The 24334-nt window shown below is 33.1% G+C and overlaps 2 protein-coding genes across 5 annotated transcripts; one reads left to right on the top strand and one right to left on the bottom strand.

The window, feature by feature from the left end:
• Positions 1 to 465: 465 nt before the first annotated feature.
• Positions 466 to 14984, bottom strand: LOC133185486 (cyclin-dependent kinase 8-like). 4 transcript variants are annotated; one of them, XM_061320741.1, is made up of 14 exons: positions 14814 to 14984; positions 12438 to 12513; positions 11915 to 12025; positions 11455 to 11595; positions 10933 to 10990; positions 10578 to 10709; positions 9847 to 9990; positions 9122 to 9191; positions 8590 to 8662; positions 7326 to 7423; positions 6952 to 7039; positions 6520 to 6606; positions 2613 to 2642; positions 466 to 1062 (listed from the first exon to the last, which is right to left on the bottom strand). In XM_061320741.1, exons 1-14 carry the CDS (start codon positions 14939 to 14941, stop codon positions 952 to 954), a joined length of 1347 nt encoding a protein of 448 aa, XP_061176725.1. In that variant the 5' UTR covers positions 14942 to 14984; the 3' UTR covers positions 466 to 951. The 4 variants fall into 4 exon arrangements, with proteins under 4 accessions (XP_061176725.1, XP_061176723.1, XP_061176727.1 ...); XM_061320739.1 differs by having other exon boundaries at positions 6502 to 6606; XM_061320743.1 differs by lacking the exon at positions 2613 to 2642.
• A 99-nt stretch (positions 14985 to 15083) lies between these two features.
• Positions 15084 to 23930, top strand: LOC133185487 (lambda-crystallin-like). Its single transcript, XM_061320744.1, has 7 exons — positions 15084 to 15101; positions 16947 to 17023; positions 19711 to 19945; positions 20582 to 20743; positions 20989 to 21183; positions 21553 to 21658; positions 23074 to 23930. The coding sequence occupies exons 2-7, from the start codon at positions 16980 to 16982 to the stop codon at positions 23292 to 23294; spliced, it is 963 nt and encodes a 320-aa protein (XP_061176728.1). The 5' UTR covers positions 15084 to 15101; positions 16947 to 16979; the 3' UTR covers positions 23295 to 23930.
• The last annotated feature ends 404 nt before the right edge of the window (positions 23931 to 24334 follow it).

Here is a 24334-nt window from a genome sequence, read left to right on the forward strand (position 1 = left end):
TTGCATTTCAATTTTGTTCCAATGGAAAAACCTGGTTTCTCATGTTTCACATGTTTTTGTGATACCAGTGCATGTCATACATTTTGACTATTTCATTACAAACTGCTATAGCAATAATTAGACAAATAATCCAACATAAGCTTTGTGTGAGTTTAAAAAGCTCTGAAATGTGACAATCTTATTTAAATCAAATACAGTCAAACCTCCTTATCTCGAACTCGATGGGACTGAGAAAATACTTCGAAATATTCGAGTATTCGAGATATCGAGGGTAAAATACATAAAGAATAAGTGATTGGGACTTCCAGATCAGTACAACATATCCATGGTATTTGAGATATCAGTGTTCAAGATACCAAAGTTTAACTGTATCTACATTGATAGATCAAAGAATATGATTGTTAAATATGATCTGCACACGAAGATGCCTTGCATAGTTTTCAGTTTGTTAAATAAAAGACAAAATTTTAATTAAAAATATTTTATTGTGCATCTTGAATTACCATAACATATTTGCCCTTATTTTCTCTTCAAATGTCATAAGAATGAAATTCATTGTTAAACACCTGAAATAATTGATTGTTACATTTATCACAAAACATTCATTAATACATTAATTTATAGTTCTAGACTTAATTAATAGCATGAATCAATATAACAATGCTTCATGATGTCATCTGCAAATTTGCATACAATGTAATTAAAACAATAGGTATCTTCAAAAATTATATATCATTCTACAAAATGAAAGTTACAAACCCCTGACATAATACATGGATACACATACTGGAGTAAAGAGAAATTTTGATGATCACTCTAATCCCAAAATCCTCCTTTATCTTGGGGAGAGAAAATCTTCATCATCGTTAATAAGTTTTCCAAAATCCTCCACCAGCTGAGAAAAAGTGAATGTATTCTTGTTATGTTTTGATACCTATAGCGCCAGGACATTCAGAATCGGGACGTAGGGCCGTAATTCGTTGTAGAACTTGTTGAGGTCTGTACACCACCAGAGGTGAAGGTCATTCCTGGCTGAGTGCCGCCCTGTACATTGTGTATGTGCTACAAAAGAAGCAGATCTTCATTAAGACACCTCCAGTATTCACCTTTTTAATTTCTTGAAATCCTAGAATGTAACTGATATCATTGCTAATTTACCACTGTTATCATATAAGAAGTATTATCCTTCAAGAGTCAAACTATCAAAAACATCATTTAAAATTCACCACAGACGTCTAGTATGGGTACTTATCATGTATTTAATACAAGTAGATTCAAAATGGCCCTTAGTGCTTGTTATTCTAGTAAATGTTCATAAGTAACAAACAGTATTATTTTCTTTGAAATAAAGTGATATTATTTGAGAATCGCAATTATTTTTCTCAGACTTAAGAATTACATATCGATCAGTTGTTTGTGGGATCACAGGTAATGAGATCATGAATGGATGGACATGAAATGGTCACATTGAGGGTATAATTAACCAATTTCCATGGAGATGAACTTTGTGATTTCTGACCAAAGTCAGGGAAAGTGATAATATGTGATTTGAAATGATGTGATTTCTGTTCTGAATCAGTAAAACACACATCTGTAAGCATCTACTGAACTCACACTGAAAAACAAACATCTAAAACAAGTATGTACGTATTGGTTCATTAGTGCAGATGTCCTGAGCTAATAATCCACCTGCTTTTGTAATACATGTAGGTAGATATGTTCTTGACTTTTGCAGTCATGGACATGACATTGTTTTGGCTCTAATTTCTTCATAATGATATGTATGTGTAAAAGTATTGAATTGTTAGGCTCGCTAATACACATGAGTTACTAAATAAATCCTATTTTGTATCAATATATAAGATATTAATGGAAAATGACTGTATCTGAAATAATGAACATAATATTTTTTTCTTCATACAAATTTGTTACAGCATATATATGAAGCAGGTAAAATCTTGTCAACAAATACCATGATTACAAATGCAAAGATGTGCATATGAATTAGGAAAAAAAATATGCGAAAATGAGTGTTCTATTACTAACAGGGCCTCAATTGTAAATATTTAATCATTCATGTACACATATGTATGTTGTAAACTTTATAAAACTCAGCATGACTGATCTATTTATGATATAATTACATTATGACATTATAACTTTATTAGTCTTAATTTGTGAAGCAATAATCACAGCTCTTTATATAATACTTCTATCAAACTGAAGCATAAATATATAGATTTTTTTTTATTTCAAAAGGTGGGTAAACAGATATTTAAATATATAAAAATACAAGTATTTCCCAGAACTGAATTGTAAATTCCAGAATTTAATTCCAATTCTGACAAATTGAGATAAAAATGAGCAGATCAAGCTAAAAAAAAAAACAAAAAACAAATAAAAAAAACCCCTTATATGTAATTTCTGGAAGGTTAAAAGCCAATTTAAGGGTACTTGCTTGAAAAATAGGAAATCATTGAAAACTACAGCCCATCTCTGCATTTATAATGTGAACAGTTAACATTCAGGGTGGTTGGATACATGCAGATGGAGAAGAAAACAAAAACAGGAGACTGCGGTGGTAGAAGAAAGCAGAAAGAATGTCGACTTACACTAGACTTGCGTGTTTGCCAGCCGTTTCCCTTGAAATATATAGAACAGTCATGTAAACAAAAGATCAAATACACACTGATACAGTACCGTAAGAGATGGCGAACTGGTGGAACGAAGCACGACCAATAAATGTAAAGATCTGCTCTACATTACTGGCTCGTAGTGGTCCAAGACTACATTGTCAAATCACAGGCTTTAAATAAGGCAATGGTAAGGTTACACAATTGTGGTATACAGCTATTCCAGTGAGTAACATTTTTTCAAGTTTACATATGGAACTGTTATGTATTACTAGGTTGCAAGGTAACTTGGTTATCCAATATTCAAGTACACATTCATATAAAAATCTTGAAATAGAAACTGATGACAGTTGTCATAATTTACTGGCATAATTATGTTAATGGCTACTTTTTTTATATAGTTCTGCAGGACACTACACAAGTGATGAAGTAATAAGAAATGATGGTTAATACCTAATATACATGTATGTATAATTAAATGTCAATATGCTTTAAAGGTTAACTGTGAATTTGTGAGGTAACAATTCAGTAAATGGGTCCTCTAGATTTGGAACCTCTTGAAATTCCTTCTCTAATCAAATTTATTTCCATCACTTTTTATATCTAAAGTCACAACCCTAAAATATGACTTTTTTAAATCACTCAAAATCCCCTTTCTAGACTACTGTTCAGTTCTGACTAGATACATAACTAGGTTGTCATAGTTAAAAAAAAATCCAGGTAAGATTTTGTGGGGGAGAGACTCTCATAAACAGGGATGGTACTTGTACATTGTAGGCCAGTAGCACTCAGTAGTAATGTGCCTTTTAAATTTTACTGACAAATAACCCTATAGGAGCCTCATACAAGCTACTTACGGGACAATTTTCAGTCCTTAGTGGAGAACTAGACAGACTGTGGAGAGCTACACAGAAAGTAGTGTCAAAGATTAACATAGGTTGATTCTGATTATCAGCACTGGGTTAAGGATTACCTAAGCTGAGTACTCCCCGAAAAACACTACCCTAAAATGCCAATCTGAGTAGCTGATTTTCACTAAAGCTTATTTCTCCGAGTTTGTCCTGTGTTACCAATCTGAGTAGCTGATGTTCACTAATGCTAACTTATTTCTCTGAATTTGTCAAGTATTACCAATTTGAGTAGCTGATGTTCACTAAAGCTAACTTATTTCTCTAAATTTGTCAAGTATTACCAATGTGAGTAGCTGATGTTCAATAAAGCTAACTTATTTTCAACAGTTTGTCCAGTGTTCCAAATAAGAGTTACTGTAGCCGGCAGTGACTAAATCTAAATTATTTCTCTTATGGTTTGTCTGATACTACCAATATGAGTAGCTGACAGTGACTAAAGCTGACTTATTTCTCATAGTTTGTCAAGTTTTACTAACATGAGTAACTGATGTTGACTACAATCAGAGTAGTGATATTGTCTAACAATCTGAGTAGCTGATATTGACTACCAATCTGAGTAGCTGATATTGTCTAACAATCTGAGTAGCTGATATTAACTACCAATCTGAGTAGCTGATATTGACTACCAATCTGAGTAGCTGATATTGTCTTACAATCTGAGTAGCTGATACTGACTACCAATCTGAGTAGCTGATGTTGACTACAATCAGAGTAGCTGATATTGTCTAACAATCTGAGTAGCTGATACTGACTACCAATCTGAGTAGCTGATGTTGACTACAATCTGAGTAGCTGATATCGTCTAACAATCTGAGTAGCTGATATTGACTACAATCTGAGTAGCTGATATTGACTACAATCTGAGTAGCTGATATTGTCTAACAATCTGAGTAGCTGATATTGACTACCAATCTGAGTAGCTGATGTTGACTACAATCAGAGTAGCTGATATCGTCTAACAATCTGAGTAGCTGATACTGACTACCAATCTGAGTAGCTGATATTGTCTAACAATCTGAGTAGCTGATATTGACTACAATCTGAGTAGCTGATATTGACTACAATCTGAGTAGCTGATATTGACTACAATCTGAGTATTTAATGACCACCAATCAGAGTAGAAATGTTGACTAAAGCTATCTGTATTATTTCTCTCTGTTTGTAATGTGTTACTAAGATGCGTAGTTGATACTGACTACAATCTGAGTAGAGATGTTGACTTAAGCTATCATACTTATTTCCCTGAGTTTGTCCAGTGTTTTAAGTCGACAAAGCAGGCAAAGGTCACAGCTAGCTTGACACTGAGGTGGACCAAGATTTCAGTTTAGAATTATAATTATCTTTTCTGAACTTGTATGTATATTTTAGACTTTGGTATGTAAACATGAATTTCAAAAAGTAAAGAATATTAAGGTGGTATGGTCCATCACTTTGCAAATATTTCGATATTGAAAAAAAAACTTGGCATACAGGTTTATTTTTTTCTTATGAGTATATATAAATATAGTGATGTTGGTAATTACAAAATTCAAAACCTCAGATCTCAAAAAAATCTAAAGCCAATTAAAATGCAGTTTTCAGACTTAGAACTGCATGAGGATCAAAATAATGTGGAAGTATGAACATCAAATCCCATATTCAGATATAAATTTGATAATACCGGTGAATAGATGTAGAGTTTAAATAGGTTTGATGCAAAACAATAGAGTGGTCATTCAATTTAATTTTAATACAGGTATTGAAATTAGTTAAAATTTTCCATGGCAAGTTGTTTAAAGAAACATGTTTTTAACTTCAAACACATACCTAAAAATATGCAAAACTATGGATCATATCACTTAAAAATTTGAATTTGTAAATTTACACTTCTAAACCACTTTACTGTAAATGTAACTTTTCTTGATGATTTCTGCCAAATGTATATGTAAGTAAAATCGGAACTGAAATCAGGGAGAACACCGCACTTCCACTCTGTATGAAATCAGTGTCAATGTCAAGTTTTACTAGGGGGGAATTACAGAGAAATCTGAGATTACATTTCACTAGAACATCATAGCAACCTTTAGAACAACATCAAAGGTTTAAGTACTGCCAGACTATATATCTGGAAACTCTCCTCAGTTAATGTCAAGCAGATAACATGTTATACTCACATCCATACAGACAGTGTAAACAAATATCATAGCACCGTGCAGAGTTAGTTTACATAAGCAATAACATCTAATGTCAAAGGGTACTCCTATGTCTTAAAAGAATATTTCAAAATTCATACGAAATATATTCTGCATCCTTAAAATTTACAATTATCTTGTAAAACTGAATTTATGAATTATATGTATGTAATAGGTTTATCATGTTACTATCACAACTGGAATCAATAAAATAAATAAAAATTTAATAAATGTAAATTCTTTATCATTTCATAGCCTCTTTATTACACAATGATTGTTCAACCGAAGCCAACATTTATGTAATAATAAGGCAACACATTAAAAATATGACCACTAAAACAGCATGCAATCGTCATCAAACTTCCTTCACATTTTGTGGAGTTTATAATATACATGTATATTCATTGATCTAGACATGGACCAATATACATGTACAAATATCTCTAAGACTCAATGCATTATCAAAACAATTTTTAAACTTAAGGAAACAAACAGGTCATGAACACATCAAGTGAATGTTCATTGTTAATCTACCAGTAATTGTTTTTTTTCTCTCTTTTTTCCAAATGAATTTAAAATTCTAATTACAAACATGTAACTGTAACATTCTAAAGTATCATTAAGAAAGAAATCAAAACACTTCAATGTATTGTTAGATATTTCAATCAGACCTTAAAACTTGACTCAGTAAATACAAGGCTCAACAACAGCAGAACATACAGTCATGCGTTGGTTAATGGCAGGCCCGCATGCAATGGTCAAGTGGTCAAAATTTTTAGAGGTTACCTGGTAGTCACTAGTTACCATAGAGGAATTAGTGCTGGTGGTGGAGGGGGGCATCACACGGACACGCTTGGCTGGCTGTGTGTGATTCGAGGACTGATCTGTAGCCTACAACAACAGATTTAAAGATACAGTGCTACTAAAGCATATTCCCTCAGATATTCTTAAAAGGATCTGGAGAAAAATTGCTTTTTAAGCATTGCAACACTAAAGCTTTTTTATTTGGACCAATGCCTCTATAGGGCATTAAGAGAATAGGGCAGGAAAATATTTTAAGAACACTAATTTTTTCCAGAGTATCATAATGGTTTGAATAAATTACACCTGTTATTAAAACAGTAGAGACCAAATGATGTGCATCTTTTTGAGACTGTAGCAATATGTAAAATTTCAGGTCTGTTGTCTACATTACTGGGCTGTTACATGATTGGGGGAGGGGGGGCCTCGGCCTACCTTGCTGGCCCCGGTATCTGCTTTATCATCATCTTCGTCAGTCAGAAACTCCCTCTTGGGGTAAGGTATTGGTTTCCCCTCAAATATACTGTAAAACAGGCATTAATATTAGTCAGAAACTCCCTCTTGGGGTAAGGTACTGGTTTTCCCTCAAACATACTGCAAAACAGGTATTAATATTTTTCAATTGATTGCCTACCATAATTATGAATGGCCCCCAGAAGTGTATCTTTTTATATATACATATATCCTTTGTCAAACAGATATTAGATATCTACATGTAATTACATAAGTAACAGCTCAGTAGATAGATCTACATGTATATTTCTAATTTCTTGTTTCCTAAATTATGTGTTTATTTTCCCCTTCCTTACTCTTGAGATGGGTGAGGTTCCTCTGTAAAGTATGGGTCCTTCATTGCGTAATCTGAGGTGATTCTCTTGGTCGGGTCCATGGTGAGTAGTTTCTGTAGCTACAGGCAAAACAACAAAATTAATACATGTGTCAGTCATGAAACGAATAAATACATGTATCAGGCATAAAAACATATATCAAATACATGTATCAGACATAATAACAAAAAAAATACATGTGTCAAAGTTAATGTTTAAATCTAAATTCAGATAACATTGTATTGAAATAAAATTGCCAGAAAAGGTTTGAGTAACTATTTCAGTACATATTGCTACATTTCCTTTGAAAGAGTCTCAAAACTGGCTTGCAATACCACAGGCACATGGGGTCTGGAGGACCCCCCTCCCCCCTTCTCCATTTTTTTTCTTTTTAAATATGGGGTCGAGTCACCTTTTTCCCATATTTTTGTTCTAATATGCACTACATGTTATCGATAATGTAACCCTTTTGTCTCTATAAGCTGCTTTTAAATATCTTGTTTTCGACTGATACAGAAAAGCCGAAAACAAGATATTTAAAAACAGCTTACAGAGACAAAAGCGTTACATTATCGATAACATGTAGTGCATATTAGAACAGAAATATAGGAAAAAGGTGACACAACCCCATATTTAAAAAGAAAAAAAAATGGAAAAGGGGGTGGGGGGGGGGGGGGGGGGGTGGGGTTCTGACCCCAAGTACCTGTGTGCAATACAGGAACAATATAAATCATAGTCTTAATCAACAAAATCATTTGTCTAAGGACTTACCAAACCGTCTGATATCATCTTTAGTAAATTTTGTAACAATTAGAATGAGACCAATACTAAATTGGCTTCATTTTCTTTCTAATGAGGCTCCAGTAGCAATGTCAAATTGTATGTAAATTCAATTCATTTTACTGACAACATCATCATACAGTGGCATATAGTCATAAATACAATAAAACAATAAACAATGATAAAAGAAAGCAGATTGCTTTGTGTGAATAATATATCTCTTTGCTAAGCTTATAAAGTTTTTCCACATACAGTCAAACATCGTTATCTCGAACTTGATGGGACGGAGAAAAAACTTCTAGATATATCCAAGGATTCGAGATATTAGGGGTAAAATACTTAAAAAATAAGTGGTTGGGTCTTCCAAATCATATTGATATATCCATGGTATTCGAGATATCAGTGTTTGAGATACCGAAGTTAACTGTATTTTAAAAGGAAAGACATACTGTATATGTAGCCTTACCAGGTGAAACTGTTTGCTATCTGCCTTTATCTTATGTTTCTCCATGTATTTAACCAGTGTACAGTTTAAATAGCTGCAAATTACAAATTATATAATTACCACGGTATGCAATGACATTTACCATAGAAATGACTATTTTCACATGTTTGATAATAGTTATTCATATACATTATCTAAATTTTAATTTGCGTATTTCTGGGTGTAAACATCACTATTTGTATATATATGTAGATGTTAATATATACCCTATATCTGGCTATAAACATCCTTTGAATTTCTGAAATTTTGCATTTATCCTACTAATGCATTACAGTAAAACTGGTTTAGTTGATATGATAGTATGAAATATGATTTTCCAAAAATCATGAAAGAAATTCTAATGGGGCATAAAAAATTCCTGGCAGACAAAGGTACATATTAATCTTCTTAAAAGAAGACTTTCACCATAAATAAAGGTAAATGTCTCTTCATTTATAGTGCATCAGGTTACAACTAATACATCAATATTTGACTATCTTTGCATTATTATTACTTTGATCTTTTAAAATCTTTGGTTAATGTATTATGCTCAGGCATTTTTCTTATGTCTTCCCAATCTTTTTCTGCAAAAGAAAACAAAATAAATCCTGTAAAGAGAAATAGCAGAATAATCTATTATGATTAGTTTGACTGTAGTCTGTGTTCATATCAAAATACTGTACACACTCATTTCTAAATTCAAAAGATACTACCGGTATTATTGAATGAAAACCTACAGAACTATAGACTCAGACAAGTAGGTTGATGTTCTACATATTCATGAATGTCATCACAAAATATATATGACATCTGGGCATAGTGTTCATTTGTTTTGAAATTTGATGAAGTGTAAGTGCATGGACTCTCTGATATTTGATTATTCCACAATTACACTACAAATTCTTGTATGTTTAAGACAAACTAAATATACTGTATAAAACAAGACATAAATGTAGTAAGATAGATAAACTATGAATTTGAAACAAAACTTTACCATATATTTTTAAATTTATGATAGCATGCCTTTAAATAAAATTCTAGCATACGCTTTATGGAAGTTTATCCCTTAATAAGTAAGTGATAAACGTAATGTATCATTTAATCCCAATCTATATCACAATTTCAGAAGTAATGTTACTTCATTATAGATACTGTCAACAGAGCCAACCACAGCATCGTATCACATTGTATGACAATAACTTACCATCTGCCAGTGTTACAGATATATACAGTCCTTACCTTGTGGGAAACCCATGACATTAAATATACGATCCAGCTGATCATGATGATAGGGGTTACTAGTTTTAATGTCTTCCTGTCGACAGTGAAATATTGGTTCATATGTTAAAAGTTCTGCAAATATACATCCTATTGCCCATATATCTAAAAGAAAAAAAAACATGCCTTAATTCTTGATTAATTGTATGCCTCTTGAGATTTTTTTCTGGGGTTGGGAATTTCTCTTAAAATATGCTTTTTTTCCCACAACTATTTTCTTAATTTGCACTTACTCACCACTGACAAACCAAAACTTGAGCACTTTCTTTGCTATCATATCACTAATAAACATTGTGTTCAGCCAAATTACTAATTACCAGGTAGCTGCTTTTACACAATGATCAAATTTTATATATACTTGTACAGTCTAACCTTGTTATCTCAAACTCGATGGGACCAAGAAAAAACTTTGAGATATCCCCGGGTTCGAGATATTGAGGGTAAAATACTTAAAGAAAAAGGGCTTGGGACTTTCCAATCACTTCGACATATCCATTGTATTTAAGAAATTCGTGTTCGAGATATCGAAGTTCAACTGTACTTTGCAAATAATTTTACCTTGTTGGCAAGCTAAATTTTTCACATCAATAATACTATTTCTTATAAAATATCCATTTACTTTCAAACTTTTTTTTTTAATTTTAGGATTTCAAATTACAATGTAAACACCTCAGTAAATGTGTATCACTTACCAATAGCTTTAGTGTAATGTCTAGCACCAAGTAAAAGTTCTGGAGCTCTGTACCAGAAGGTCACAACCACAGGGTCAAGGTCAGCCAGAGGCTTCAGCGGGGAATTAAACAGTCTGGCAAATCCCATGTCAGCTGACCATGCAAAAAAAAAATATTTCATAAAAATCTTGCTATACCACAATTCTCAGCATTTATAGTGTCTTTAATCACTTCTTAAACTACAATGCTGAGGTAAATTTACAGGCAATTTTAAATTTAAGAATTTGAGATTTATACTTAGTACATGTATGTAAAATCGGAACATGCAGAATGGATCATTAGATCAGGTATTTATTGGAGTTTTACGGATACTGACCTATTTTTACTCTGCCTCTCTCTGCACCCTCTCCCATAACAAGAATATTGGCAGGTTTCTGTAAACAAATGATAATATGATTCAATATCCTGATAGAGTGAAACTTCACAACATTCTAGTAAAGAAAATGTGTTGAATAATGAATATCCTTAGAAAGAAAATCAGTAAAAATGTAAGCAACTTGCTTTATTTCTTGAAATATTTATATCTTCAGTTCTAAATACTGTAAACCAACTATTATTCACAATATATTTTATTTGAAAATTGTCTGTCTGAAATCCATCTGTGACTATTAATTTTTGTGACTTTGAAAATATTATACATAAATACACAATAGAATAAGAAATTCACAACAATAAATATTAGCAAGTTTAAAAAGATCACAAAACTTGCAAATATTCCTTGCATGCAAATAAAAATTTATTTAGTACGGTAATAATTAATTCCTTTCTAAGATTTGGTACCGGTATATAGTATAATCATGTGTCACAACCTGAGCATAGACTGAAACTACTGACATACCAAGTCTCTGTGTAACACCCAGTTAGCATGGAGGTAGTGAATTCCATCAAGGATTTGGTATAATAGTGACTTTACCATGTTCCTTGGGACATCAATCTGTTTTTTGTTAGCCTTTGCAGACCGATGGAATTTAATGATATGCTGGATGGATATAAAATGAAAATACAGTACATTTATAATCTCAATGTAGGATGAGAAAAATTTTCATGAATTTCTATAACCATTTCACTAAAAAGTGTTAACATGCAACATCAAGATAATTTAAATGTACAGTTGAACTGTATTTTATTATGTAAAATATATAATTGGATTGGACAGTAGGCATTGCCTACATAATCCTTCTGCAACACATAGCTTTATCCATCTATAAGTACAGATCCCTTGGAGTCTTTGCTTGAAACATGTATTGATATAATTATATAATTATTATTATATATTATTATGACATAATTATACTTACCCATAAGTCGTGTTCAGCGTAATCAAAGAGGAGCCAGACCTTTCTGTCCTGATGAGACAGGAAGACTTTTTGTAGACTGATTACGTTAGGGTGCTTCAACTCCCGCAGTAACTAGTCAAGAAAATCATATAAAAAAAACCTTAGAATTTTTATGAATATTAGAGAAAATAATACTACTACTACTTGGATAGTTTCAGCTATAAAAAAGACAGATGGCTATAATGCAGTCATGAGTGCCCCCCCCCCCTTTCCCAAAAATTATTCAGTGAGCGACAGATCTGCAGCTAGTTAAAATGTGACTCCTTCTTACAGACATTGTACAAACTAACTGTTAAGTGTCAATGCTACTAAGCAGGTCACAAGATGAAATTCAGTGAATTCAGAATAACATCCATCTTTATCTTTGAACTGATCCTTAGTTCATGGTGTTTCAACCATCAGTCCTGATTCAATAGAGTAATAGAGAATAATAAGTGTGAAACTTCATTAAAATACATATATAATTCCCACTAACTTTACTTACAGCAATTTCCCTACATGCTGACATAGATATCCCTGTACCCTCAATCTGTTTTAAGGCATACTCCTTGCTTTCAGATCTGCAACATACATATCAAATGAAAATAAGTACATTTTTTTAGTGCAGAGTTCACATAAAATAAGAATTTCCCTACCCTCTCAAATAGTAAATAAAGGAAGACTTAAAGGTGCTTAGACACAGATTTGAAGTTAATATTTCTCAAATTTTCTGTATAATATCACGACTTATATATTGCAATAGCATTTCACATGAAAATATAATTAAAAACTTATTTTATCTAGAAATTATTGGAACTACGAATTCCTAGACGCGTTTGATTAACACATCATTGCACTTTCACAAATTTGATCTTTATCCTTAATATTTAAGAAAAGAAGCGATTTTGTTGTGTATTAATGAAAAACATTACATCTACAATTCAGAAAATTCAGAGTAGAAATGTGCGAAAGCAAACCCTCTCACTAATATCGTCAACCCGTGCTCAGTGTTGTGTACAGAGTTTAACAAATTGAATACACCCCTGAAACGTAAACTGTTTTTGTAAACAGGGCACGAGCTCTGTTATTGTTAATGTTTACGATTCACCGGGTGTGTTCAATTGTTAAAGTCTGCACACACCATTGAACACGGACTGACAATACTGTGAGTGGGTTTTGCTTTCGAACATTTCTACTCTGAATTTTCTGGATTATAGTTTTAATATTTTTCAATAATACACAACAAAATTGCCACTTTTTTTAAGTATTAAGAATAAAATTAAAATTTGTGAAAGTGCAAGGATGTGTCAATCAAACGCGTCCAGAAATTTGAAGTTTCAATAACTTCGAGATGAAATAAGATTTTTATTTTATTTTAGTATGAAATGCTATAGCAACATATAAGTCATGAAATTATACAGAAAATTTGAGAAAATATTAACTTCAAATCTGTGTCCAAGCACCTTTAACAAAACTTGAGAACTGAGAGGAGATAAAGGTCTCTTAGCATGGGACCTCACATAGGTCAAACACAATCTCTTGATTTAGCTACACAACATGTACTAACTATAAACATGATAAAATTTATTTTTATTAATAAAAAGAAATAGCTTCAACAAGCTGTTGCAATAATTTTTTTAAATTATTGAACTTTTTTTTCAGAATGTAGAAAATTAAGAAATTTGATGATGTGATAGCTTATATTTTCATACATATTTAAAATAATGCATGAAAAACATTGCTTTGCAAAATTCCTATTCTTAGGTACAATTCAAGCTTTATCAGGTTTGACACAATATCTTGATTAAGCTATATAGCTTTATCTAGCTATTTTATCACATTAAAAAAATGTGCTATTTTTTCAGCGTGTACAAAAAAACACACGTTGGTGCAGTGATAGTTTTCAACTTTGAACTCTTCTGAAGACAATACATGTAAAAATCGCTTAACAAATTGCATCACCTTGAGAAACTTTATACCAAAAGTTCTAAAGGTTTTGGGGTTATATAAAGCAATTGATTTGTGACTACATACATGTATTTACTTCTTGAAAGAAATTATAAAGGAGGTAAATCTGGTCAGCAAGCTAACTGACTGGTAATAATTCAGCACCATGTGAAGCAGTCATTAGGTCATACTCATCCATGCCTCAGTCAATGCACATAAGGTGGTGTACAACAATCCAAACAATGGAAATCCATCTTTTGGTTAAAAGCGTTCAAAAGCTGCCATGTTAGAACTATCTCCGATTTGGGTTGAATTTTTTCCATAGTACATATATGAATAGTCGGAACAAAAAAAAAACCAAAAAAAACAAGACACTAACCCTAATCTCTCGGATGGTATGGGAGGACTAACCCAAATCTCCCAGGTGGATGCTAGACCATGCTAGACCAACCCATGTGTGAGAACTAACCCTTATCTCTCGGATAGATGCCAGACTAACCCTAATCAGTCGAAAACTTATGCAAGGACTAACCCTAATCTTTCAGATGGGTGCAAGACTAACCCTAACCAGTCGAAAAATGTGCAAAACCAACCCTAATCAGTTGAGTGACGTAAATCTGACGTCATAGTACAATGAGCGCGCGGATCTTGCGGATCTGGGGACCGGTAAAGTAAAGTCTACCCTGAATGGTCACAAACTTAAGACTTTTTGTCCATTTTTTACAAAAAAACCCCCATTTTTTGTGAAAATCTGCATATAAATAGCATTATCAAGCTATTCGGAATAGCTTAATAAAGCTTTATAGCTAATCTAACCCATTTAGCTAAATCAAGATAGTGCTGGACCTGTTTATTGCTCAATCTTGTGATTTCCCTGGACCAGAATGAATGACGGTAACATATGAAGCAAAAAATAGGACACAAAGAATCACACCCATCCTTTCTTTTGGCCTTGTATACATGACCATATGTCCCTCTTCCAACTTTACATCCTTCAAAGTCAAATAAATCTTCAACTTTTTGTCTTTCAGCAGCTTTTTGTCTTTTGAAGTCATAATCCATTCTGCATTTTTATTGTCAATTTGGTAACGGAAAAGCTTTGACCTCTTAAATAATTTCACAGTGATATGAAGCTTTTAAAAGACCACCGATTATATTATAAAATTTAAAACCATTCCCGGATATCAGTAGGTTTTTTTTCCGGAAAACGGCAAACTGCGGGGTAAGTGCACAATCTGCATGTTTGTCATTTGTCCCTTTATGAGACATTTCAAGAAATACTAGTGCTAATGCTGATCTAGATTGAGAATGCAAAGATTTCCCCTGATCTATCTACAGTAACTAATGATATCTCATGCTGATCAAAGTCAAGTATGCCCTATATAATTATATGTCTTGCAGCAAGTTGGCAACGAGTGGCAAGTAGGCAGAAAAAATATACGAGGCGCCGTTCTGGTGTTTATTTCTGAAAAAAGAGTTAAAGTTGAAACGGTGTCGTGTTGAAACATTGACAGCACACAAATTACTTGTACCGCAATTTGTTTCATTTAAGTGTAAGAAAATACTGGGGTTTATGATGTGTTTATATTTAATTCTTATATATATCCAAAATAACTTCCTGATATAAAAAGTCGATATTCCTTGAAAATGAGTATGAAATATAAAATTTCAAAATATTTTACATCATATATTCAACAAATAAATATAAAACTGTATTGTAATGATGGAATTATTATATTTATTTGTAAAAACGGCATGATGATAATTTTTAAAGATACTCTTTCCACATTCTTCAGAAAATCTTATAAATAAAAATCGACAGTACCAAGTTTATGGCATATAATGAAACCCTTCATCGATCCTCCAAGACAATGTATACTGAAGTTTTCTACCCATTGGCATATGTGATTGCCAGCTTTATCAGCGACATCAACATGATCAAGTGTCGTGAGCATCGACACATATTATATTTGGCGTAACCGGTCCGACAAGGAGAAAAATACAGCAGAGCAAACCAGGATTCACACCCCCAAACCCCTGAATCACTCTTCACGTGCTAAGCTGGCCACCGGCGATTGAAACTGTCTGACCGCCACATTCCTTCCTCCTTAGAGATCTTCACCCCTGAAGACACCAACCCAGGCTCTTCCCTGACCAAAGGCACCTAAAGCGTGGATCACCCAAAAAATGGCCATATACGGTTTAATAAAAATTTAAGTTATACCGTATAATATGGTCAATTTTTAAACCGTAACAAAAGTACAAACTAAACACAGAATGACATACAGAGAGAATTAACGGAGAAATAACATATTTTGGAGGATTTAAAGACTCCTATATTTTTTTAGTAATTTTTTTTTGGGGGGGGGGGGGGTCCAGGCTGCAGGTGCTTGTGCACTGACAGGTCTTTCACCTGTCGTTTCCGGGGCATGTCACGGCACCAAATGTTTGTTTGTTCGCTTATTGTTTAACGTCCCTCTCGAAAATTTTTCACTCATATGGAGACGCCACCACTTGCCGTTGGAGAGCTGCAAATTTTGACCTATACTCGGTACTTAGGGCCATTGAGCAGTGAGGGATCTTTTTCGTGCCAGCACCTACTGCGACACGGGACCTCGGTTTTACGTACGGTCTCATCCGATAAACCGGTCTCCACGTCCCACAGTGGGATTCAGGCACCAAATATAACTGGCGAAATGGGAGATGCGACATACCAGACCACGATTCGAACATGGGGTTCCTGAATCTCCAGTCAGGTGTTCTACCAACTGAGCTATATCTGGCCACCGGCGATCAAACCTATCTGACCACACCACAATTGTAAAGTTGCTGGAAAAAGTCAAGAATCTTTTAAATCTCTACCCATAGATTATGTTAATTTATATAGCTAGCGGTAAATAGAGAGGAAACTTTTCCTGACTATGCATACATAAAATAATTATTCACATCATTGCAGGGTCATATTGTGATACGTAACTGGATATACAGTTCATATCATATTAAATTTCACCGGTTTCCACGTGTATTTCTACATGTGCTGACACAACATTTAAGTCTTATTTCTCAGATAATACTGGACAGATAAGGATCATAACCAGATATGGCGGACAGAAAGTCAGAACGTCAGGTTGGAATCATAGGAAGGTATGTCAGAATACTGGGTTAATTAACAATAACATGTGATGTTTAAAGATCTAACATTGTAAAATATCAACAACAAAAGGTAATCACTAATGACATGACATTAAACTTTTTATCTTTACAAGTTCCCATGCCTTATTACATTCTAGAGAAACCATGAATAACTAAACCGATGGACATGATAAGCCAGTCAAAAGTTTGCATCAAAATTAACAATTAGGTGTTTTTTTTAACACAAAGGACATTCTCATATTTAAAATAAGATTTCATACCTACCTCAGCATAGTCGAAAAATATCCACAGCTGTTGGAATGTCATTCATACCCATAAAATATAAGGTGCAAAACAAGACAAGAAAAACACCATGTCTTTTATATGTACTTTTCTGAGTTGCGTATAGGTGTACAACAGGGGGGGGGGGGGGGCGAAAAACTCCAATTAAGATATCCTTACTTAAGCAGGATTGGCAATTTCTTTTATGGACTTTATAAATCAAGATCTTAAGATATCCTTACTTAAGCAGGATTGGCAATTTCTTTTATGGACTTTATAAATCAAGATCTGCCCCCCCCCCCCTTTGCATCAATTTCTTTTTGAAATAATATATTTTGACCACAAAATGGCTTAATTTGAATGTACTGGGCTCCAGTGAAATGCATGAAACCTTGAGAGCACCTTGTCAGATTGCAGTGACAATCTTTAAAATTATTTATGAATAGAATTTAGAAATTAAAAAAAAGTCCTAAATAAGAGAAAAATGTAACTCATGACAGACCGATGATCCTATCTCTGCACATAACTTCCGGGTCTCTTGCAAACGCTATTTAGTCATTATTTACATAACCTGTGGTCTCTGATCAAAGATAAAAAACAAAAGCAACGAACTGAATTCCAGAAATGTAATCTCAAAATAGCAATGTATAAAAATTGCAAATAATCGTAACCTGCGTGAGCTCCAAAGAAACCTTGCTTTTCTCGAACACACCCCTTCATCTGTTAACATCGTATCACAGCTTACCAACAACATAGCATCTTAATTGATATAAGATATCCTATCATAGACTTTCAATCTTTATATGACGGCTTTATTCTATGATTTGTTGTTCATTTACATTACTTCATGTCAATTAAGGTATGTCACTCGTCAGCTTTTGAGAATATTTGGTCAGAACATCTAACTTCAAAATTGTTTATATTACAATTAATTTTTAATGACATATTTGAATTAAACAATGCAAATTATACAATATTCAATTTAAAAACTGCTCACAAAGTTGTTAAGAAACAAGATTTATGGGGGACTATTTCTTGTGCTGGAAGGATATTTAGAAGAAAATTCTACAAATCTACCATTTGTTTGATTTAATATCTTGGAACTTTAGCCATACATATTTTTACTCGGAGAATTGTTTTCGTTATGAAATGCTGGAAATATTAAATATAGGTGCCAATTAATATTTAAAACAAAGAAGTAGGTACGATTTTGGCCTTATTGTGCCCTAAAATTTAACGCTTTCTAAAAGTTTTGAAACTGGCTTAAATATGAGTTGAATATATGACTATGATAAGTCAAGAAAAAATATGGCATGGAGGAGGACCATTCTGGAAATATGACGTCATTAATTTGATGCATTTCTCTGTTTTAAATAGAAAAAGCTTCATAATGATCCATTTCAAGAGTTATTTTTTCCTTAAGAAAATAGTGTTCACAGCCGTCGCCCACTTTAATTTTCGGATATGTTTTGTAAAATTCTTTGAAAAATCACATATCTCAAAATCTTTGTGGGCAATGCATGTGGTGTATATTATCTGAAAGAAAATTTCATTGAAAATTGATGTCTTCTGCAACTTTTTAAGAAAATACGGGAAAATGCATAGGTTTATGACGTCACAATTAGCATTTAGAAGGTCATGTGAGAAAAATGATTTGTATGATCTTTCTGCGTGGAATTTCAAGGATTCAGAAAGCATGAGCTAAAAATAATTTTTTACGTCACCTTCATATTCAAGAAAAATGCAGGGCAAGATTTGTATTGAAACCGTACCTTGCTCTTTTACACATTCACTCAACATACTTTACCAAAAAATGAAGAGATATTGAAGAATGCAAGATAAAATTTACATTTTTTTTCGCCTGAAAATTGCATATTTTGACCAATATCTCAAAATTTACGTCACTGACAACTTTTTCTTTTTCTTTCATTATTATTTTTTAATTATTACCCCAAATATGATAATTTTAGTGCAAAAAGGCCACACAATACTTTGCAAGTTTTTTTCAATAATAATTTTTTTTAATTATTTTTTTATACATAAAATGAGATGATATTTATTGCCATGATTACATTTGCTAGAATATGATAAAGGTCAAAGTGATTGACCTAAAAGTTACAATTTAAGTCTAAAAGATCAAGTAAATGGTACCGTTTCTTAGTAAGATGCACACTGGCCCCCGGTTTTCTTTGCGATTTTGAGTTGAGTAGTTATCTAAAATATACTTCTCAAAAATCCTTTATATAACTCATACTACGAGTGACATACCTTAATATTATTATAATAAGAGATTTAACATGAGTGGTGTCTGATATAACGTATATGAACAATTAGAAGCAATTCTGGAACTTCTTTTGTCAGGATACAATTTGTTTAAAAAGAAATTGATTCAATAGTTTTGAAATGATAAATTTCAGTGGTTTAATAGGGCATAGCTTTGCTATGCTTTATGCTGCAGCTGGATATCGAGTGCGCATGTACGATATAAAACCGGAACAAGTTCAGCATGCTTTATCTATCATTGACGACCAACTTGAGCATCTATCTGAAAATGGATTATTGCGAGGAAAACTTACAGTCAAAGAGCAAAGGGCACTAATCACCGGAACGAACGACTTTGCCGAGTGTGTCAAGGACGCCTTCTTTATACAAGTATATACATGCAGTTAAGGTAGTCTGTTCCTCAGGTTCTGAAAATCAGCAGTAAATTATTTGAAAATGCTCACAAAAATGTCACTGAATTCTCAAAGTAATGTTCATATACCCGTGTTATTTCTTAGTAATTCACCATTTATACAGTTAATCTATACAGTTGAAAGGGAAAATTATCTCAAATCTCAAATATATTTTCAGAAAACGTGAATAAAATCACCAATTTACTGATTTGGGGTCCAAATGTCTACTTTTTACAAACCCTTTCGAAGACATGAAAGAAACTTGAATCATATTAAAATGCATGAAATAAAAATTGTTGTACAAAAAAATTCTATTTTCAAGCTTCATTTTCTGACATTCAGTTAAATAATATAATTTTAAGAGTTATCGTTTCTGACTGAGGAGCGGAAATCCTTAACAGTCATAAATAAAAGTGAAACAAAATGTAGACATCATTTTTTTTTACATGTATTTTCAGTTTTGTCAATAAGTGTTCACACTAACCATAAAAATGCTTTACGAGTTACAATGGTGTAAAAGTTTCAAATATGCATTGTAATATAACAAATCCGTGATATTCTGAAAAGTAGGACATTTACTGAACGGATTAATAACCATAAAGTGTTTTGGCAGGAATGTGTGAACGAGAGGCTGGAGTTGAAGCGGGAGGTCCATGCTAAGATCGATCCCATCTGTAGAAAGGACGCCATTATTTCAAGCTCCGCTAGTGCATTGGTTCCGTCTCTTATTTCTGAGAATCTCAACAACAAAAATAGATTCATCGTTTGTCATCCGGTAATATGTGTGAGAGAGAGAGAGAGAGAGAGAGAGAGAGAGAGAGAGAGAGAGATTTTATCCAACTTTAAAAGCCTAAGCCACTGGAATGCGTTATATAATATGGAACAAGAAAATTTATATTCATATGTGTACGAAATACTGGTAGGTATTTTATTTTGTAAGTATATGGCAAAGTGATATTCATTATATATTTATTTTTTTCGTTCTCCTTTAATGATTTAGGTTAATATTATTTTCCCCAGACAAATCCTCCATTCTATGCCCCTTTGGTGGAGGTGATTCCAGCCCCTTGGACAGACCCAGAGGTCGTAGTTACGACCAAGGTACTGATGACAGAGATTGGACAGGTTCCCGTCATTGTGAAGAAGGAGATTGACGGATTTGTCCTTAATAGAATTCAGTACTCAATCATTGGAGAATGCTGGAGACTATATGAGGTGTTTATATTTACTTTTAAAAAAAATTCTTCTAAAAAAAACTTCCCGACACAAAATATAGTTCCCCACTTAATGCTTTTCGTATGGAATTTAATGGTGTTTTTTAAAAAAGGAATATAGTTAAACTGGCGTACTAGAATCTAAATTTATCGTACGAACAAAAATATGATGCAGCATTTTAGAACTATAGGTCCAGACAAAATAATTGCTCAAAACCTCAGGATCGAACCTTTTTAAAAATAGATTTCAGAGATAAAATTTCTTCCAGTAGCTTCCACATTTATCCTGCAAATTGATTAATGTGACCGTCATGTAGATACGTACAGCAAGAAGATCTACCCAGTTAAACGATTCTTTATTTGAATCTAGGAGGGGGTAATGAGCGCGGAGGACATTGATAAGGTGATGTCAGAGGGACTTGGACGGAGGTACGCTTTCATGGGTCCTCTGGAGACAGCCTACCTTAACGCCGACGGTAAGTATTTACAAGTACAAATTCTTTATAAACCAGAATAAGATTCTTGACTGTAGTCAGTTTAATTTAGTCCAAAGTTTATTTACCATGTTGTTCCTTCAAATCGGCGCTGAAGCCACTACCAAAGAACACGACAAGTTAAGTGCTCTTTTTGGCCCCCTGTCTGAATGTTCGACTTAGAGCAGTGGAAAAGTGAAACATCAGTGACTGTACATGTTTCGAATCAAGAATTGATTTCAGTAATAGCAAGAGATATCCAGATATATGCAATAGGAAAATGGGAATCAAGAATTTGTTCATTTTTCTGAATTATACTGTTTTCTTCCTATCAACTTAGAATGCAAGCTGGCCTCCTTGTATTCTACACGTTTATAGTTTTTATGTTCTATTGTTTGATATATCAAGTGTATGGATATCAAAAAGGTCTATATTTTCCAAAAGAGAAAAAAAATCAATGCCAATTCATAAACAATGAGTACTTTTTGCAAAATGTTACAAACCCCTCTTCTACTTGTGGCCTGTATTTTTGTTATATATCGAAATCAACACCAGTTCTGATCTTGATCAGAGAGTCACTTTAAGCTACAAATTTCTATATTCATGAGATTTATAATTTATGTATATATACCTTGACCTTTGCAGGTAATACAAATTGGATCAGTCAAGAAATTGATTTTGCCGATTGTTTTCCATGTCAAATGAAATAATTCATGTTAAACATAATATCTGCTGTAAATGTCAGAAAAAATATTAACTCAGTCTTTTTGTTTTACTAATTTCTCTCTCTTGTATTAGATAATACATGTAGCAACACTAACCTCTAAACTACATGTATATGACAAACGGGATGATTCGGCTTTGCCATCGTCAATTTGACCTATTTAGGTAGTAATACGCATTCCACTTTGACCAGCATAGTGTTTATATCTCTAGTGAAAAGGTATACCCAGGAAATTTTCTGAGTACAATCAATTTTTAAAGCGAGGCAGAGTACTGATAAAAATGTTGATATTACAGGACTTTCAACAGTCTTGGTTAAGTGAGCATTTTGCGAATTCTATGGTCGCTATAATGACCGTGTTTGCAAAATACAATTTATCATTGGATCGAATTTTGACCGACATGTTTCATATCAAAATTTAAGCAATTGTTTTTATACTAATTTTCAATACAGAGTACTCTCTTTACCTGACCAATAGAGAGGGCTTATGACGTGTGTGGCTGGTCAACAGGGGATGCTTACGCCTCTAAGGCACCTGATCCCACCTCTGGTTTTTCCAGGGGCCATTGTGTTTGCCCTGTTCATGATCTGTATTAGTTACAGGATTTATGAGATTAATCACGTCCTCCCCTTTTCCATATATACAAGTACTGTGAATGAGGGAATCAGCTTTTTTTCTTCTTTTTCATTGAAGGAATGCTCAGTTATGGGGATCGATACCGTGACATGATATACAGAGTTCAGTCCTCCTTTGGTCCCCCAAGGAAAATGGAGGGTCCCACTCTGGAAAAGATACACAACGAAATGGCAGCCAGAATCCCGCTAGATAAACTTCACCAGAGACGAAAATGGCGGGACATTCGTCTTGCATCACTCCAAAAATTAAAGAATGAACTAGATGAATCTCATTCATAGACTTTGGTTTAGGACGGAAATGTTCACTGGATATATTTTTCTGTTGGTGTTTAACATTTTATTTCTAGAGACTGTTGAGAAATACATGTATGTTAAGCAAAACACGTTTTATTCAATAAAAAAATCTCTTACTTATTTAATGCATGTTTAACATGTAATGATTTTTAAGTTTTTGATTTGCTAATTAAAATGACAAGACAATGCTTTCAAACAGAAACCCAATCTTTTTGTTATACAATACTGTTATTTAAATTAATATTTTGTAATAATTTTATGTTACAAACAATTTTGCAATGTGCAGATCAGTACTAAATACACAAAGCTTTTAGATTCCCTTTTCCCTTTATTCTTCGAAAAGTAGTAAATTATTTAAACTAAAATGCCAGACCAACAATTTATTCATATTTGAAATAACCAATGATATATTTTGCCATTTGATTTTACTTGTTGAATAAGATGTAAACTATTTAATGCAAATGGCAAAAGGGACAACAAACATCTTATTTTCATTGCTTGTATACCCTGCTCTCATCAAGGTAACGTTTACTTTATACTGTAGAAGAAATATAACAGCTGAAATGATGTATAAATATGCGAGGCTTGCCAAGAGAAATAAACATTTGAGCGATTTATTAATTTTACGTGTTCTGTTTATGTCATAGTCATTTTGTCTGTTTTCGACATTTTGTGACTGCCTCTTGAAAAAACATGCATAGACACATCTGAATTTTTGAGGATCTTTTTAGCGTTTATAGTACATTAAATCATCTATATATTTTCTTTTCTTTACCAAAACCTCTTTCTATGCTCCTCACTAAAATATTAACAGCAGTGAAGGAGAAACTTCAGGAATACTGTACAACAGTATATTCGTTAAGTGGTGTTAATCAGATGTGAATATTTAAAAACTCCAAGGAACTTTTAGAAAATTTCAAATCACAAAATTTTACCAATATCAATAATATCAAAACGTACAACTTTTCGGCACTTTATACAACCATTCAAATCCATACTTTTTGACATCACAGACAGCTGCTTTT

This window comes from Saccostrea echinata, unplaced genomic scaffold (genome assembly GCF_033153115.1).
Source record: "Saccostrea echinata isolate AGI-Se365-2 ecotype Australia unplaced genomic scaffold, CSIRO_AGI_Sech_v1 ptg000012l, whole genome shotgun sequence".
In the NCBI taxonomy this organism is placed as follows: Eukaryota; Metazoa; Mollusca; class Bivalvia; order Ostreida; family Ostreidae; genus Saccostrea; species Saccostrea echinata.

Bases quoted from the DNA above. Each gene is read 5' to 3' on its own strand.
- LOC133185487 (XM_061320744.1), top strand. From the start codon at position 16,980: ATGGCGGACAGAAAGTCAGAACGTCAGGTTGGAATCATAGGAAG. The intron at 17,024-19,710 runs GTATGTCAGAAT...GATAAATTTCAG, and splicing joins CAGGTTGGAATCATAGGAAG to TGGTTTAATAGGGCATAGCT. The intron at 21,659-23,073 runs GTAAGTATTTAC...TTTTCATTGAAG, and splicing joins AGCCTACCTTAACGCCGACG to GAATGCTCAGTTATGGGGAT.
- LOC133185486 (XM_061320739.1), bottom strand. From the start codon at position 14,941: ATGGATTATGACTTCAAAAGACAAAAAGCTGCTGAAAGACAAAAAGTT. The intron at 11,596-11,914 runs GTAAGTATAATT...ATATCCATCCAG, and splicing joins ACGCTGAACACGACTTATGG to CATATCATTAAATTCCATCG. The intron at 8,663-9,121 runs GTAATAATAATG...TGTAATTTGCAG, and splicing joins AAAGATTTTAAAAGATCAAA to CTATTTAAACTGTACACTGG.